General features: G+C 36.5%; 3 protein-coding genes across 3 annotated transcripts; 1 reads left to right on the plus strand and 2 right to left on the minus strand.

Annotated features, from left to right (window-relative positions):
- On the plus strand, positions 1-1,884 carry AK88_03646 (uncharacterized protein; the record flags this gene model as incomplete). The annotated part of the gene is made up of 1 exon (XM_012481257.1): positions 1-1,884. One exon carries the CDS (start codon positions 1-3, stop codon positions 1,882-1,884), a length of 1,884 nt encoding a protein of 627 aa, XP_012336680.1.
- A 387-nt stretch (positions 1,885-2,271) lies between these two features.
- Positions 2,272-13,217, minus strand: AK88_03647 (uncharacterized protein; the record flags this gene model as incomplete). The annotated part of the gene is made up of 17 exons (XM_012481258.1): positions 2,272-2,395; positions 2,499-2,665; positions 2,806-3,300; positions 3,501-3,789; positions 4,043-5,442; positions 5,509-6,846; positions 7,075-9,495; positions 9,630-9,742; positions 9,862-10,055; positions 10,263-10,637; positions 10,807-10,895; positions 11,093-11,179; positions 11,308-11,511; positions 11,659-11,896; positions 12,028-12,080; positions 12,414-12,820; positions 12,950-13,217. 17 exons carry the CDS (start codon positions 13,215-13,217, stop codon positions 2,272-2,274), a joined length of 8,262 nt encoding a protein of 2,753 aa, XP_012336681.1.
- Positions 13,218-13,976: 759 nt separating this feature from the next.
- Positions 13,977-16,591, minus strand: AK88_03648 (uncharacterized protein; the record flags this gene model as incomplete). The annotated part of the gene is made up of 2 exons (XM_012481259.1): positions 13,977-16,201; positions 16,501-16,591. 2 exons carry the CDS (start codon positions 16,589-16,591, stop codon positions 13,977-13,979), a joined length of 2,316 nt encoding a protein of 771 aa, XP_012336682.1.
- Positions 16,592-18,776: the final 2,185 nt, after the last annotated feature.

The following is an 18,776-nucleotide window of genomic DNA, read 5'->3' on the forward strand; positions in this document are numbered from 1 at the left end:
ATGGACAAGGCCATAGTTAGGGGAAGCTTATTCGATGATGACGTGGACGTCAATGATCATGATGTTATGAGGAGAAGACTCGACTTCCTGCAGGAAGAAATGACCATGCCACCAAACAGCATGAAAAGTGTTATTGACAAAACAGCTGCTTTCGTTAAAAAAAATGGAAAAATATTCGAGCAAAAAATATACAAGGAGAAGGAAAAACAGTTCGGTTTTATAAATCCCGCGCACCCCTACTTTTACTATTATCAGTACAAGCTACATGAGCTATTCGTAGGGGCAGAGGAAAAAAGTTTAGTCCCCAAAGCCATTTTAGAAATAAAAAAAAGAGAAGACCTAAACAAAGCCAGTAATAACGAACATATATTAAAAATATGTGATTTTATAAAAGAAGACAATAAAGAAGAAAAAAATAAAATTATTTATGCAATAAATGATCAGTCAAATGAGGAAATTGCACAAGAGAAAGAAGAAAAAATTGAAGTAAAGGAAGATATATACACAATTACAACTCCATTTATCAGCTCAGTAGACGTCGATTTAATCAAAACAACAGCGTTATTTGTTGCAAGGAATGGAAATCAATTTTTAAATGAACTCATAGATAGAGAAAAAAATAACAATCAGTATGATTTTTTGCGAGCAAATAATCTTTACTTTAATTATTTTTCAAAACTTATCGATATATATGTAAAGTGCCTACTACCAAATGATGACATAATAGACAAATTAAAAAAATATTCCACGAACAAAAGTGATATTATAAACTACTCGTACAGTGTGTACAATTTTAATATGAAAAAGAAGGAAGAAGAAGAAAGGAAAATGGAGCAAAAAACGAAATGTGATACCTTCTACGATTGGACAAACTTCTCCGTTGTGGAAACAATTAACTTTGACGAAAATGATGATTATCTTCCCCAGTCCATTGACTTTAACAATGTTGAAAATTATGTCCTAAATCAACTATTCGATACAGATAAAAAGTACACAAATTTGGAAAAAATTGAAAATATCTCTTATCATGATAGCAATGTAAACAAAACAGTTTACGCAGATGATGACATGATGGAACGCATGGACAATGAAACATTTGATGCAGATACGGATAAGCAGTATACTGATCATGCAGGAGAGGACGAATATTACGAAGAAGGTGTGGGACAAAGTAAAATGAGAGCCAAATGTCATAGTAATGGATACGAAGAGGAATCCTTAGATAGCTCCCAAGAAAAGGAATACGCTGCGGCTAAAAAACACGCTAAAAAGGGACCAAAAGGAAGGAAAATGAACGATGAAAATTATGGCGAAGATGGCGACAGCTCATTAGATGAAGATCAAGTTGCGGAGAGGAAGATGGATGAGGAAGACGATGATGATGATGATGAAAATGAAGAAAGAATCATAGTTGTAAAGAATTACGAAAAATCAAAAAAACATCGTCTAAACAATCAAAACATGCACTTGTGCCCAATCACAAATCAACCAATTGACATCAACGATATGACGAAACATTTGAAAACCTTATTATTGGATCCACAGTGGAAGGAACAGAAAGACAAGCTATATGAAAAGGCAAAGAAGGAAGCATCCTTCACTCCTCTTGAAGACATTGAAGGAAATTTATCTCTTTTTGTCATTAACAGACCAGATCTTTTTGGCTCCATTGACGAAGAAATTAATGAGCACACATTAAATGAAAATAAAAAAAACACCAAGAATATGAAGAACAATAAGAAGGGGGAAGACGTCTACAGTTATATTCATAATATATACAATAAAATTCTGCCTGGGCCATCCATGGCCCACTACCCTCAAAATGCAGACAGTATGAAAAAGGATTCGACTGATCAAAAAACTAAAAAACAAAGAAAAGGTTAAGAATCAATTAGGCGCATACGTTGGAAAGCAGTTTGCTCCATCGGTCGCCCAAAAAGGTGTTGTTTTATCCACCAGTTGGTGATCACCAATGAAGATTCGTCGCTTCTATAAAACTGTGAACAGGAATGGGCTATTTTTACAATGTCAACAAAAAAAAAAAAATTGCTACATTCACAGCTGTATAGCTATTTTTTTTTTTTTTTTTTTTTATTTGTGTGCAAAGCTTTTTTGAATGATAAAAAAAGCTAGCTATCCCATGGTGGTCATTTTGCCTACTTCGCAACATGGCAACTTGTCATGTTGCCTTTTGTCCACCTTACCATTTTGCCCCTTTTGCTCTATAATTTAATTTAGTTTAGTTTAATTTTTTTGTCCCCTCACACATTTTTAACTATTTTTCGTTTGTTCATCATTTTTTGGTATATAAACTCCCTTTAAATAAAAATCTATCTTTTCGCCATCGGTAACGTCAATGCAGTATTTTTTTGTTACGTCGCTCTTGTTGGTTGGCCTGCGTCCATAAGGCGAAAAATGTACACGTAGCGTTATTTACATACATCCATAATTAAGATATGGGAAGATAACTACTAAAAAAACAAAAAAAAAATACTTACGTGAATGTTACTATAATGTAATCGGGAAAGAGAAAAGGGTTATTCCAGTTTTCGTCTTTTCCAAGGTTCACGTCATGCATGTCGTATGTTTTTCCAAATAGGATGTCTTTCGTTTTACTGAAGTGGAATACTTTATTATCGGCGCCTTTTAAGGAGTAAGAATTATTCTTCGTAAAAATATAAAAAAAAAAAAAAAAAAAAAAAAAAAAGCGATTTCTATGTGTGAACGTTTCAGCGCTATTTTTGCAAGAGGAATCGTTTTATTTTTTCGTATTTTTTTCCTTTTTTTTTTTCCAAGTAGTACTACGCTATGTGGGTCGTCCTCCTTTACAGCCCATGTGGCGGGAAATCTCGTCGTATTAAACAAAAACAGACAAAGTTTGTACATTTTTAATTCACTAAAACTGATGGAAATAAAATAGGCGCTGTTCCTCATTTCAATTTCACTATATATTATTTTTCCCGCCTTTATTTTGTCAGAAAGGTTGCTCTCAATTTCGTTCAGCTCTCTGCAATTTTCTATTTTCTGATTTTTCTTCTTCAAGTTATTAAACTCTCGAAATATGTGCTGGTTCTCTTTGATGATTAAAAAGGGCACGCTATAATGACATTCCACACAAAACCTTTGTTGCCTTTTACTTGTTAAATATTGGAATGTTAGAAAATCCTCTTGTATGTACTTTTTGTCTATTGCACTCTTCGTGGGCATATTACGGCTTGGATTATTTTTTAGTTCATTTTTCAGCTTCAGTTCATCTACTTCTAGCTTTACGCAAACCTTACCTTTGCTCTTGATGTAGTACTGAAAAAGGGAACGCGCACATGCAAGAGGGATATGTACACTCACATATACATACACACATCCATATACGTGCATGCACATCCATGTAGTCACGAGGGCAATCCTTTCATGGAGTCCCCGAAGTTCAACACGAACAAAAATACAGGTTCACACAAAACTGACACAGCTCTAATGTCTTATACAGAGCTCATTTGTTTTACAATTTTCGTGTTGGAATGGTCAAACTCTTCGTGACCTATGTAGACATTTTTTATTTGAAGGAACTTTTTCGTGTATATGTACGCGTAAAAAGGAATCTGCTGCTGATTGCAAAAATACAACTTTAGATTTTTGTTTTTCAAAAACGTCTGATCAAAATATTCATTTACTTCGTTCACGTCTTCATATAATATGTCATTAATCACTTGGCTTTTGTACATTTTATCAATTCTTTTGTACGCCTTTTTGTTGAAATAGTTCAAATCGAATTTTATCCTCTTGCCATAAGAGCTACCAAAAAATAACAAAAAAGCGAAAGGGGTGAAGGACACAAACGTGTTCATATGTGCTACGTGTTTTTCATAAGTGTCCATTTAATTGCTTAAATTGTAACTTTAGGCTAAGCCATGGGGCCTACGCTTATCTACATGTACATATCTATTCGTATTTACTCGCACGCTCATGTGTATGTTTATACTTCCCCTTGACGCACTACTTTCGGGTACACGATATCTTATCTACTAAAACTGCCTCTTTTAATTACATTTTACTGTTATGTAGTAGCGTGATTCTCGGTCTTTCCACATTAACCGATAGATAAAACTGTAGAGAGAGCAAGTTCTTTAATTTTTCATTTAAAACATCGCAAGCTGTTTCAATTTTAACTTCAGAGGTGGAATCCATCGGATTGGCATAGCTATAATTGCAGTCAATTTTGTATAAGTGTTTCCCTTCTTTATGTAAAACATTTTCCAAGAATAATTTCACCTTCGCTTTCTCCTTCTTGTCCATATACTTGTTCGCGCACTCAATTCTGATTTCGCTCCCTTCGTCATTCATGTCTGTGATGTCTGCGATATCTGCGGCGTCCGAAGAGTGGGACGGATCTTCCGTTGTGTCACCATCTCCGCTTCGGTTTTCATATTTTTCATTTGAACCTTCGTCACTCCTTTTCCCTCCTTTACACGCACTTTGTGGCGATGCCTCCGCTTCTGCTACACCTTTTATTCCTCTTCCCCCTTTGTCATGCCTAATGTGATAAATTTTACTAAAAGTGTAATGGACCCTTTTCCTCAAATTAGAAGAGTTAAATATGTCGATTTCCCGTGGTTTTAATATTTCTTCAAAACACTTGCATATTTTGTCTACTTCTTCGTTTTTCTCGTTTCTGCTTATCTCTTCGAATTTTTTAAAAATTTCCTTATTTATAAAAAGAGAATTAACAAAAATGCATTTGTCGCCATTTTTCGTTTCCCTGTGTGGGCTCAACAAGTGCAACGATTTCATGTGGGAGGCAATAAATATTTTAAAGATTCTTTCGCTTTTGCTCAAATTCAACATAATTTTATCCTCATACAAATTGACATTGTCTGCATGCAAGTGGAGTTTTATAAAGGAACATTTCATGGAACTTAATACATTTTCGAATTGGACAGAGTCCACAAAAAAGTTACTTCTTAAGCCAAAACAGTATTCCCTCTTTTCGCGTAGAATGTTACTCACGTACTGATAATAGTGGTCTCCCTTTTTTTCGTTTTTCCCTACATATGCAGCGCTTAAGTGTTTTAATTTGCTATAATCTCCACAATTCACAATGTCTAAATTGACCCCCTTACAACGCACACTGTCTCCTTTATCCAACTTGTATTCACTTAAAAAACGGGAAATCCCTGGCCATTTCTTCCTCATAATTAAATGATCTATGCACAAGTGGAATGCTTCATTTAAACTGTCATTTATGTGCGCAGCCGAACGCAGCTTCAGGTGAAGGTCATATTTGTTCTTGTTGCTTACTATTACGTATATGGTGCTATTTTCCTTATTCAGTTCGTAGCAGTAGCTTTTGAATAAGTTTGTGGATTCATCTTGAGGGTGGCATTTCCCCTCCTCGTTCATTTTGGCTGGGTTTATTTTGTCTTTTGTTACACTTTTCATCTGCTCCCCCTTCAATTTCCCCCGTTCTCGACCCCTTTCCACGTCCGCCACCCCCACACCTAGCACATCGTGCACCCCTGTGATTTCCCCTCGTTCGTATGTAAAATTCAATTCGCGCTTATTCCTCCTCACAAAATCGATAAAATCGTAATCGACTTTATTGTTCAGCCCATGTACGAGTTTATGTACCCAAACAAATTTCTCCACCCCTTCATATACCTTTCTGTTTGTATGTTCACCCTTATCATGGGAGAAATGGCCATCTGCACGTAAACTTCCCTGGTGAATTATTTCATCGACAGGTTTTTCTTCTTCCTGTGTTCCATCCACATCATTTGTGTGTTTTTCATTTGTGCTCATTTTATCACACATCATTTCCTTTCCTTCAAATGTTGACTCCATTTGGAACACAAATTTTTTAAACTCTGTTAACACATCTTCATCAAAATTGGGGGGAAAAAACTTCTTCATTTGCTCGAAATATTCATTGATTGTTTCTCCCCACACTCTGTCATCCTTTTTTTGTCTTTTTATAAAGTCCAGTTCGTCCATAAGTTCCTTTACAAACGAGTCTGTCCAGTTTGTCTTCATTCCCTTCTCCCCATCTGTCTCATTTCCTACACAAGTAGTGGCCCCCTTTTCACACCATCTGCCCTCACGTACAACCATTTTGACATAGCTCAACAAAGATAGCAATAAGTCTTCTTCTCTCATTAGGACAAAATCAAATGTGTGTCGGGAAAAATAACAAGACACTTTTATAACTTCTCGATAATGAAAATAGTTCAATTTTACTGGAAATTTTAATTTCACAAAATTTTCATCCTTCGTTGTGTCATCATCATGAAAAATCAGCAATCTAAATTCGTGTGTTTTACTTTGATTTCCCTTTACCACATTTGAGTGACAATCCGCCGTGATGATACAGCCGTGTATTTTGCTACCTTCTTCCATGGAAGGTTCTCCTTTCAAAAGGGGACCCTCTTTCATATATTGTGCACTATTTTTCTTAACACAAGAGTGCTTTTCCTCTTTTAATTCTTCCCCACTTTGATAAAAAAAACCCGTGTCCTTTTCCCTTTTCACGTTATTAACCTTCGCAAAGGTGTAGAAGTCTTCATAGTAGTAGTCCAACTTGGCAGTACAATTCCAAACTACCACATACTCCTTTTTATGATAATTATATTCAAATTCCTTCTTGCCCCATTGGCATATTTTATAAGAAATGTCTAACTCGTTTAAATTTTTTACCTTCACGTGGAATGTGTCGCTGCATATTCCTACGTAATTCTTTCCCCTTTTCGTGTTAACAGGGTTACAACTACCTATCTTTTTGTCATATTTTATTTTTACGCTTCCATTTTTGCACTCGCCCTCAATTAAGATGTCTCTTCGAAATTTGTTCCAGTTTATCTGCAGGGGAAATTGGAAGGAATGGTCTGTTAAGTGGCGGGGCGCGAGAAAGATGATGCAAATACGGGTACTCACACATATAAGCCCCAATGGGCACTACTACAAATGATGACAACGTTTTGTGTATCCACTGTTGGTGTCAGTTTTCATCCCCTCACTGGGCATAAAAAAATGCCTCTCTGCACACTACACTGTGCATGCTGCTTTGCCTATCTCGCTTTGCATTACGCTGAGCAGGGGACTTATACTTCCCGCATGCGGAAGGAACACGAAAAAGAGGAAAACCGTTTCTCTTAACGGAAGCAATAACAAATTCGATGGATACATCAAAAGGTGAGCCGCAAACTCTGCCTTGTTGTTATGTATATACAAATCTTTATCTGCATGATATTTGTAAATTCCATGCAACTTGTCACTAAGATGGTTGCAACGAGAAGGTTCTTCCATCAGACTACGCATCTTTCTATTTTCCACAATATATTTTTCCGAACCAAATTCGTAAGAATACCCATGTCCATCAGTACATGCCAAAAATTTATTCTCAAAAAAGTGGATGCAACAATCATATTTAAAAGAACATCTGCACAAGTCGCACTGGTACCCTTCACCTTCCCGCTTAACACAACTCTTGTCTATTTCTTCCTCTAAAAATAAATGAAAGTTTCTCTTGAAATGGTTAAGCAGATCTTCGCGTGTCATTATGCTCCTTTTTTTTTCCTTATTTTTAAAGGCAGACAAATAAAGCATATACATGGTGATGAACCCCCACTGCTTTTCAAACGTCTGGCCCAACTTCAGCAATTTTAAGTCCTTATCTAAGTTTTCAATGTTCACCATGTTGCAAAAACAGTAATGGGAGTAAATGTTGCGGAAGACGAAAGAGTCTCTACTTATTCCAATCCCTTTGCATTTGGTCAATATTCTCGCCTTAACTTTTTTTTCCAGCATATACTTACCCATATAAAAAATTATATTCATATTCATTTCGTGGTATCCGTAATGGTTCACTAGAAAATATAAAAAGATTTTTTTTTTCTCATGTGGTTTTAGGCAGTATTCACCTCCTTCAACTTTGAAAATGGTTACACTTTTATTCTTTACCTTTTTTGTCCACTTCTTACCCCCATCAACCTCTTCCCTTTGCTGCCTTTGCAATGTTCCCACATTTCCCCCCATTTCCTCATTTTCCATTTTAAAAATTTCGTTGGACGTATTCTTAACCAACACGTACATCTTCACCGCATCACTATTTCCCCTTTCGTAAAAATATTTTATAACCCTTTTGTTCAAATTGAGAAAGTGCTCTCTGTGTGGGGGGATACTTGCTTCCCCCATAGTGTCGCCCCCTGTCATATTTTTCTTAATTAACATTTGATGAGTTCCTTTATCTGTGTTTCCCGTTTTATCAACCGCTTTATTCTTCTCCACCTCATTGCCGATCGGTCTATTTTCTGCCCCGTCCCTTATTTTCGTTTTTTCCCGATCGGAACTGCTTCTACCGCTCCTGCTTCTACTCTCCGTGATGCTTTCTTCGCCCCCCTTTTTAGCTAATCTTATGTCACGCATCACATCTACGTAGTTGTAATAGCATATCTGACAAGCATCTTTGTCGGCAGATGGGTCATCCTCTTTCCTTTTACTCTCTGCAACATCGTCGAGGATCCCACCACGGATAGGCGTTTTTTCTTTCTCTTCACACTTCAACGCGTTGGTGTTTTTCCCCTCGACAACTCCTTTATTCTTCTCAAACGAAACGCCCTTTTCCCCTTTAGACAAATCATCCAAAGGAATTAAATTTTTAAAGCAATAATTAACATAAAAATCGCTTGCATTCTTTATAGTAAAACTGGTCTCATATAAATGCAGCGGATTTAGTAAAAGACACTTGGTCAATTTTTTTGTCTTTACATGTACATTGGGATTAACTATATTAGCGTAGACATCCATGCAAAACGCAACGAATTTTTTTTTCTTGTTTTTCTTCCCACAGTAGGTCTTCATATTATTTTGTTTTTTTTTTAAACTTTCATCTTGACTTATTTCGGAGTAGCTCGAACATGTGTCACCCTCCGGTGAAGACGAGTCTTCATACTTTGAAATGTCATTTTCGAATCGTTGATTCCATTTTTTATCCTTAATTATTTTATTCTCCCTAACGCACACTAGCGGAAATCCGCCATTTCCTTCGCCTCCATTTTTTTGTATTTCTAACAAATCACCAATGCTTAAATCCGATCCCTTGCTCAAATTTTTTATAACCAAAAGGAAGCAATAATTTTTGTAATTTTCGTGTTTTTCTTGAGGCCTGAAAATGATATGTATCTTTTGCCTCTTTTTATATGATAAGGTGAATTTTTTTGGGTATATGTACACAGGGCACATTTTCTTTTTTCCCCCCTTCCTTCCTTTCTTCCTTTCTTCCTCCCTCGGTGAGGATTTCCCCTCTGCCAATTTATCGTATAATAAATGAGGACACGCAACATCGAATACCTCGTTGTAGTAGTACACCCCTTTGTCTTCTTTGTCCAAAATGATATGCTTCTCCTCCCTTTGCGAGTTTGCCTTTACGTATACGCTACATGACACTTTTAGGTCAATCAGCCCATTGTTCAGGACCTCCACTTCGGCAACGCTGTATCCGCTGTTAACCTTAAATCAGTGGGGGAAGTACCCTTTGTGTGAATAACCAGTCTGTGGAAACGAACCGACCAGCAGAGGTTACAGCAGCATGAAACTAAGCACACATGTGTAGCGCAACATTACGTTGAACATTGAATGACTACCTGGACGTCCGGAAACCTAATCGAGTGTAAAGAACTGCTGTAGAAAAAGTAACTCAAGTTGTCTCTTTTCCCCCCTTGCAGGTATTCTGCTACCTTCCGTTCGTAACACTCCCCTGTACAAAATAGGAAAAAAAAAAAACGTTTTCTTCCCCTACTTCATCTTTACTTTGATCCACATTTTTGAGAAACTTATAGTACAAAGAAAGGAACAAAGGAAAACGGGCAAACCCACCTGGCACATTCCCATTTATATGTACCAAATTTAAGAGCAGCGGCTCCACCAAGGCCTTAACACAAAACGGAAAAACGTTCATTTGGTTCCATTTCAAAAATTCACATTTTCTTTTGTCTTCCAATTCGCCAAAGTCGCATTCGATGTCCGTTACGATGAGGTAATCCTTCTCGTAAACTCCTATTTTGCCGCTTCTGCGTTGGTGGAGGTTGTGCAGGAGTACATGCATAAGATAGCATTTGTAAACACGAGTAAAAATATGTGTATATATCCAAAGTACCCTAATTCTCCTTCCAATGAATGTCTTATAAGTATGACTCCCCCCACACACAAACTGAACGCCTTTTTCGAAGACAAAGCGCACAGCGGAAGAATGCAAAGTGCCTATTCTCCACCCATACCTAAAGGCAAAAGTAACGACCTTCTCCTCTCCCCTTTTCAAGTTCAAATAATAACAATCTTGCAAAATATTCTCAAAATATAGTTTCTCAAAATTATGGGACAAATATTTATATAAGTAGAGAAAATTCTGAGAGTAACTTTTTACATTATTGAATGTGTAGTACGTGTCTTCCTTTTCCGTCACTTGAATAATTTCTCCAGCTCCGTCACGTGCCCCAATTTGGCAAGCCTCGCTTGAATCTTCCTTCCTCTTTATGAGCAAATTTAGTATGTTTTCCTCCCTTGCAATTTTCTCCTGTGTTTCGTAAAAGCTAAATAGCTTCCTTGGTAATATGAGTACGTTGGTTTCTTCTCCTTCGTTCGTGATATAAAATCTGGTACACAGGGGGGAGGGGATAAAATGCGAAGAAAAACAATTAATTGGGTGAACATCACAAATGGTTACAATTGTATGAAGGTTGTAGAGAACTGTCTTGGAGACCTCACGACACGCTCTTTTATTCATTCCATTTGTTTTTTTTTTTTTTTTCCCAAATTGATTACGATCTTTTTTTCTTCTCGTGAGACCGAATGGGTCCAAAATTGAAAATTGTGTGGAACTTTATTTTTGGAATTGAACGGAACGCTTTTATCTGCAAAGGGAGTAACACCGCAGCATGCCCTTTTTGTGGGAAGTTTCCGGCAAGACGCAATTCGTTTGGGGCAAAAAACTGACAATTCATATAAAAGCGAAATGTCGCACATATATACATGCACATTTAGTGTACACTCGCGTGTTCTAATTCGCCCTGCTTTTTTGTCTTTTTTTTCTCATTTTAATTATATGTACGTGTATCGTCTTGTTCCCGCCTTCTGACTGTATTTTTATTTGGTCGCTTTGATGCTTCAGGGTGAAAACGCTGTAACCTATTTTGATCTGCCCAAGGGAAAAAAAAAAAAAAAAAAAAAAAAAAAAGAGGGGGTGAAAAATGTCGTGTATTTGTCCTCATAGAGGTTAATGAACACATGTTGTGATGCAGACCATATTGATTGCTCCCTCCTTACCTTCAAGGAATGTCCAGGCGCTATTTGATTGTTCAAATTATTCTTCGAGTTCTCCTCATTTTTGTTGTACACATTAATGATATCTTTTATGTGAAAGTGGCTCGTTGATGGTGGCACTATGATGACGTGTAGGAGCGTACTTCCTTTGTTCGTTATTAGCAGGTCTTTCGTCATCGTTTCATCTTTGGTTACGTCTGTAAAGTACTTTGTTGAGGGGCAGCACAGTACACATATATGTGTAGCGAGGTGTTCGTTTAAACGCATTTCCCAACCTGCCTAATATATTTTCCGCTTGTTCTCTCCCGTTCTGAAAAACACGTACTGTGCCCATATGCGCGACCTCCAACTTACTACTGTAGTGGGACTAATACACAAGTAGTCATTCAAATCCTCCGTTTTGGACAAATTCAATCTGGGGTTCTTTAAATAATTAAGGAACGTATTTTCCTTTTCTTGATATTTTTTTATTTCCTCCTTCTGTTCTTCTACTTCCTTTTTTAAATCTTCGTCTTTTTTCTTTTTGTACTGCTTTTCCAATTTGAGCATGTACTTTTTCATATACTTATCTTTTTCTTCGTTGCTCAGCTTGCTATTTTTCGGTTCATAATTATGCAATAAAAAAAAAAAAAAAAAAAAAAACAGGGAGTGTGTAAAATTTGCCTCAACAGAAATTTACACACTAATGTAATGCTGCTTAATTTTTGTCTAAACAATGTTTACTATTTTTCAATTTTTTTCTGCTTCTTCAGCTTGTAGGACAGGGTTTCCTTTTCCTGCGATGGAAAAGAAAGAAAAAAAAAAAAAAAAGTGCACCATTGCAGAAGATGCGAAATGAAACCACGCCTGAACTATGCCGAATGGGTAGAGTAAATCTGTGGACGTAGCCTCCAAATAAGTTGACACGATATTTCAAAAGTGGGTCATTCCAGGCACACTTCTAAGGCATAAACAAACTGTGGAATTACTCATCAACACAGTAACGAATATGTACGCAATATCGCAATCACCACCACCCCAAAAAATAAAAAAAAAAAAAAGAAAAACACTGCATCATTTTAAACCCTGAAAATGTTAAGTTTATGGGTATACAAATATTTTCTTATTACTTCAATATTGATATGGGAGGTCACTTCACCCTTAGTTCCAGCCTTTAAACTGTCGGGCCCATTTGGTGTTCCCTTATTATTTTCCTTTTTATTTCCAATGTTCATAACAAGGTCGTCCATTCTCTGCTTCTTCATTTTAAGTCCTTTCATATCTTCTAAAAATTGGACACTTTTGTTGAGCTCATTCACATGGAAACCGTTCCCCTTTTCCGCTGCAAAAAAATCTGTTCTTTTAAGAGGTGATATTTCGCCTATACTCTTTGGAAGATTGCTTTCGAAAATTTCATCATTTTTCAGGTTAGTCAACTTAAATTCATTTGAAGGGGACAGCGTCGTATCATCTTCCTCTCCGTTATTAGTTTTGCAACCCTGTGTGTACCGTCGCACCATTTCACTTCTTCCCTTATCTGCAATGTGTAACATTCGGACGACATGGTGTACACAAACTCTTGCGTATACACTCATGTGTGTCCGTGTGAACGTGCATATGTATGTGTATTATCCCCGTCACAAGAATGTCATACTATTCTTATTACTTGTATTGTTCCCATTATGAGGGAGCTTATCAACCTCCTTTTTCATTTTCCTCCCATTTATTTCTTCACTCCCCACATCCTCAGTGAAGGGCATTTCGTTAGGAACCGGGTCATCATTTTCGTCCTTTTCAATATATCTAGTTTGTGCATTCACATCCCAGTCGGATGTCTTTATCAACTTTGCACCCGCCGTTTCATCTTCTTTCTTCTCCTTTCGCAAACCCTTTTTAGAAGCCTTATCCTTTTTTCCCTTCTTTTTCTTGTCCATGTTTTATATTTCCATGTCTTTTAACCATATGGAGATGGGCAACATGAAAATTCTTTCTCTCCAAAGGAGACAAAAAGATTACTCATGTATAGACACCTATATTAATAACTACACAGTGACATTTCTGTTCCTATTAAAATGCGCTAACAGATACATATCATTTTTTTGCAGCGAATTTTATGGTATGTAAATTTTTCTTTTTTATATATCAAATGTGTTTGTGCGTTTTTTTTGAAAAATGCGCATATGACATGGGAGAATAATTGCACAAAAAAAAAAAAAAAAAAAAAAAAAAAATATCAATAAAAGGTAAAGAAAAGGCTATGCGACATACAAAAGCATAATAAATTGCCAATCAAACGAACAAAAAAAGAAGAGAATAAACTAAAGAGAGGCACCAAAAAATCGCGTTTCAAATCGTACGTGATGTCATGCCATACGTGTGCTTGGACCTACATGGACGCACAAATTTAAAGGCATATTAATGCCTATCCACTATTGAGAAATGGCTCTATGCATGAGCACTCAAAGTAGGGTCCCGTACGGCCATTCTCCAAGATGTTTACATGAGCATAAATAAGACGCTGGACACACAAAAAAAGTCGACAAATTGTTACTACGCAAAGTGTACAACGGGGTGAGTATTATCACCTGCGTTGTCTTCCCCCCCATTTGCATGCGTATTCGGTGTGAAGAGAAGTAGAATGCCACTGAAAGACAAAACTATGAACTAACGTATCATCCATCCCCGCAAAACAGTCAACGCTTCTTCCTTTTTATGAACGGAAAAAACGACGTCAATTTGGGTTGGTTGTTATCATTGGTATTTTTTCCCCCTCCAATATTACCTCCTACAATTTGCTTCCGCGTGTGATTCGTTTTTTCGCCCCGTTTGGATATTTTTTTATTGCTGACCAAACAACGCTCATCAGATATTTTTAAAAAATTTAGTAGTTCCCTCTGTAAGTTCAAGCACGAGTTGAAAATGTTTAGGATCCTCGTCTTTTCCTTCAGGTTATAAAACACAGTAGGGATTATATTACAAGGCTTGATAGATTTTACAAAGTTTTCCAATTCTGATAAATTGGAATGTTCACTGTATGGGATTAAAAAAATGGAGATTTCATCTTTTTGATAAAAGGAATATTTTTTCACCCATCCTGTGGGGATAATATAATAGAAGGAATCAAATTCTTTTTCGATTTCTTCGTCTATTAAATTTTTAAATTTATTTTTTTCAATTCTGGGGAATATATACGAGTAATTTATGTCTACTATGTGGATCTGCGCTTCCAACTTATTGTCTGTTATTCTACTTAACATACTTTTATTGTGTAAAAAGGACTCAATTATGGTTTTCTTCTTTTCATTCCTAAAATGTATTTTCATATTGCACGCCTCGGATACGCTTAGGTAAATTTTTTCCTTCCCCAGGTTGTAAGTTCCGAACATGAATAGGGTTTTCTTTGGGGCATTCCCTGCTCCCCTAGATCTCTTCTTATCCCTACCCCCCACTGCATTGGCTTCGCTCTTTTCCGCGCCATGTGCGGTTATCCCCTTCTGTTCATCGCTACTTGTTCTATCAACTTTTCCTCCACATCCCTCTTCCTTATATTTATGCGCGCGGGTTCGTTTGCCTGTCCTAGCCAGGTTACACTTGGGCTTCTCCCCTGTCTCTACCACGGCTCCCACCGATTCGGCCGAGTCTTCTCTCATTTTCTTCTTACATATATAAATAATAAAATTAATCAAATACATCTGCGGCGCGAACAAATTATTTTTCGACAAAGCATACGTTGTGTCCAGGTAAATGGTCCTTATATAATTTGAGTCTTCTTCCGATTCGTTCACGTCACAAGGAGTATTTATTTTTTCCCCACCCTGACTATCTTCCACCTTGATGAGATAATTCTCGCTTTCTTTTTTCGCTTTTACCACCGTCTTCTCTTCTTCCATGATATTCTCATGTGTAACCCGAGACTCGTTCAAGTTGATATCCTCTTCCTTTTTTACCTTTCCGTTTTCTCCGTTCATCCCATCACACTTGACTCCATTTTTTTTACTATGATTAAATGCGGAGTTATCGCACACATGGTCAACCAACTCCCTTTTCACCAAAATTGAGGATTTTTTTCCGTTCGGATTCATTCCATCTTCTAACTTTTCTTCATCAGAAATAGCGACAAAGCGAATGTTCTTTACATTTTCCTCGTTAATTATCACGTTCTCATTTAGCCTTTTATTGTCATCATACAAAAGCAATATTTCCACGTCGTTCTGATTAAAATACAGAGACAAATCTACGTAAATGAAAAAGTTAAAATAATTTTCCTTTTCAATGGAATCGTACAAATAAAATTCTTTTCCCACATATTTAAGTCCGCAAATGAAATCTTCAATGTTTTTTAAATAAGCTATTCTAAACTCTTCAAAATTTACTATATAACTGTTTCCTTTATAAATATTTAAATGTTCGCTACTAAAATGGATCTTGTATGGATTTCCATTCCAGGACAAGCTCGTCTTGATCCCGATGGACAACTCCCCTTCGTTGGTTTGTTCCTCCCATTTTGTAGAACTCAACGTGTCCAATTTAAACCCTAAACCTTCTTCATTCCTTTTACAACTTAATACTTTTTTTATTAAAAAGGTATGAACATTGGAATAGCGGAAATCGCCTGTGTGGATAATTTTTGTTCCATTTGCAAATGCAAAATAGATTATTACAGATCCAGGACAATGATTTGCATCGATAAAAATTATTTCGAAATTGAAAAGTTGATAATTCTTATTAATTTTTAAATTGTGTATATACTTTTCATTTACTCCAATTATGTTTGTTAATAACTTTTTCGTTATGGTCGAGGAGAAGACGTTCTCGTGGAAGTATTTATTTATGTTGCTGTAATGATCGGCGTGGAAATGAGTCAAGAAATATATCTGCGTGATTTTTTTTTTTTCTTCTTTTTCTTCCTGTTCTTTGTCTAGAAAGGGGGAAGTTGCACATAAAATGGGAGAGGGATAAATATTAAAAAATAATGTGCTAAAATGGGGGTAGACGATTTTCACGCATGTAGACAAACAAGCATATTTCAAAAATATATTTCTACACAAGAGTGATGTTCACCCTGGAAGATTTGTGCTAGAACGTTTTTTTTTTTTTTTTCCCCCCTCTTCACAGTCATGCACGATACAGCGATATCAAAACGGGTGTGCACAACATGTGTAAATAAATATATGCCTAAAATCAAACACGCAGGTCCTCGTGCCCCTGGCTCCATACCGGTGATTCTATCCTTCTTCCTCGTGTAGGGGAATTTATCTACGATAATGAGCGGGTCATTCTGTATCACATGTATGTTATCCTCAACCATTCTGTTAACTTTTGCGCTTCACCCTTTTTAAAAATGTTTCTACTTCTTTTCCTGTGTGCTTTGTTTCCAACGATATGTGTTCCAGCGATGTCAAACGAAAGGAACTGAAGCAACCAAGGAAGAGAACAAAACGGAAGCAACGAAAGGAACGTAAGCGTGTCGCGTAAGCATTTGTTACATTTTTGCCCCCAATAAAGTTCATTCCTGACCTAATCATTGAACGAATACCGCGTTATAATGCGACCAGTTCCTTCATTTTTTTTCCTAACGAAGAATGACATATTTTGCATGACAAAGGGAAGGGCGGCTAACACATTATATTTTATTCATTCGCCGCATACACAAATATATATATTCTTATTTTTACACTCTTACCACTTGTTCCTCCTCAACGTTGTGTTTGCTTGGCCAAAAGAGCATAAGAGGACCAACTGGGCAAGATGAAACAATTTGCTTTACCCTTTTGATTATCGGGTTATATTTCCACCTTTATGGACTTCATTCAAAAGTGTCCACGCTAATCGCCGTTTTTTGCACACATCGGTAAGCACCCTTTTTTGTGTTGCCTAGCACATGACAAGAAAGCAAAAACAGTTTTGTCGTTTGACCCCTTTTCGCTTTAAATACCTTATGACCGCACTTCAGATAAGAGAGAGTGAACGTTTTCTGCGTTTCTCAGAAATGAGGAGCAATAACGACATCACGGTTAAGCGCTCACCCTGTACATGCATATATACATACACCCGTTTGTAAGGGCAAGGCAACCTTCTTTTTTTTTTTTTTCCGACCACGCGGGTATCCATAATTGGCGAAAACACACCTCATCACAGCCAACAGTGCTACAACAGTTGTTTTGTTCTACAACCTCTAAAAGAAGAAAGAGCACGTCCCCAAAAAGTTCAAAAGCGCGCATTGAGGAAATTGCCCGTTGTAAGCATGACTGTAATGCTTAAAACTTATATTACAATATTTTGCACACGTCGACATAACAACAATTTCGTTTCGTCCTTTTAACTTTACAAATATGTTCGTTTTCCTTCACATTTGAATAATTATCCTATTCTCAAAAGTATAACAAAAAAAATAAAAGCCTAAACTTACACCCCTACGTCCAAACACCATTTTCGGATGACTACAAGGCAGGTACAAAAAAAAAAAAAAAAAAAAAAAAATGCCTCCTCAAGATTCTACCGTGGTAAAAATATTCTCAGTTGTAACCGCAAAGAGACTAAAAAATTTCTCTCCAAAGAGCATCAAAAAACAGAATCGACGTGCAAACCAAAATAGTACATAAATTTATGTGTTACTAAACATGCCTCTATAAGATTTAACTCTGCCGCTTTTGTTAAAATAAAAAAAAGAAATTCACTGACTCCCATTTGAACCATCTACCTCTGAAACATAATTTAAAAAAAAAAAAAAAAAAAAAAAGTGTAAAGCTTTTTTTAATATGCTGTCTTCCCCTGTAAAAAGGAATAAGCCTTGTTTTTTTCTTTTCATCCCTTCCCTTCATATACGCATGTTTTTATATATCCCCCTGTTAGACATCCCTTAATTTCTCATCAGTTTGGAAGAAATGGACATTTCTCCTTTGTTCTTTCGAGAGATATTAGAAAGTTCTTTTTAAACTTAAACTCAAACTCTTCGTAATCTAAATGGGGGAAAGATGTGTAGCCTTGTTTTTTTTTTTTTTTTTTTTTTTTTTTTTGCACGAAATTTAGGACTTTAAATTCATGCTACAAATTTTGTGCGCAGGGAAAATATCGCAAAAATGAAAAAAAAAGGAATAATTACAAAAGAGGCACAAAAGGAGGAGAGTACTGAATAATGTATGCGTAGAAAAAATGTTTTCCTTATGCGCTCTCTTCCTCATCTGAATGAACTTTGAACGTGCTCTTCATCTTATCACGCGCACGAGCACCCATAGTTTAACAAACTGCGTCTTTGCCCATTATATATCCCCATTGCATATGTGCGCTCTTCCCCATGGAAACCTTAACAGTTGTGTAGAAGCTACAAAGCATACTTCTTTCTTCTAAGGGACAAAGCATTCCTAGAAGAATTTTAATACAAAAATGTAAAAATATTATTAGATTAAAAAGTGACAGATGTAGTACTTATCCTTTTATATACTCCCTTTTGTTGTTCTAACATTATTTACAATTGTTATTGTAGTGGTTAGAGG

The sequence above is a fragment of the Plasmodium fragile genome (assembly GCF_000956335.1).
Source record: "Plasmodium fragile strain nilgiri unplaced genomic scaffold supercont1.43, whole genome shotgun sequence".
Taxonomy (NCBI): domain Eukaryota; phylum Apicomplexa; class Aconoidasida; order Haemosporida; family Plasmodiidae; genus Plasmodium; species Plasmodium fragile.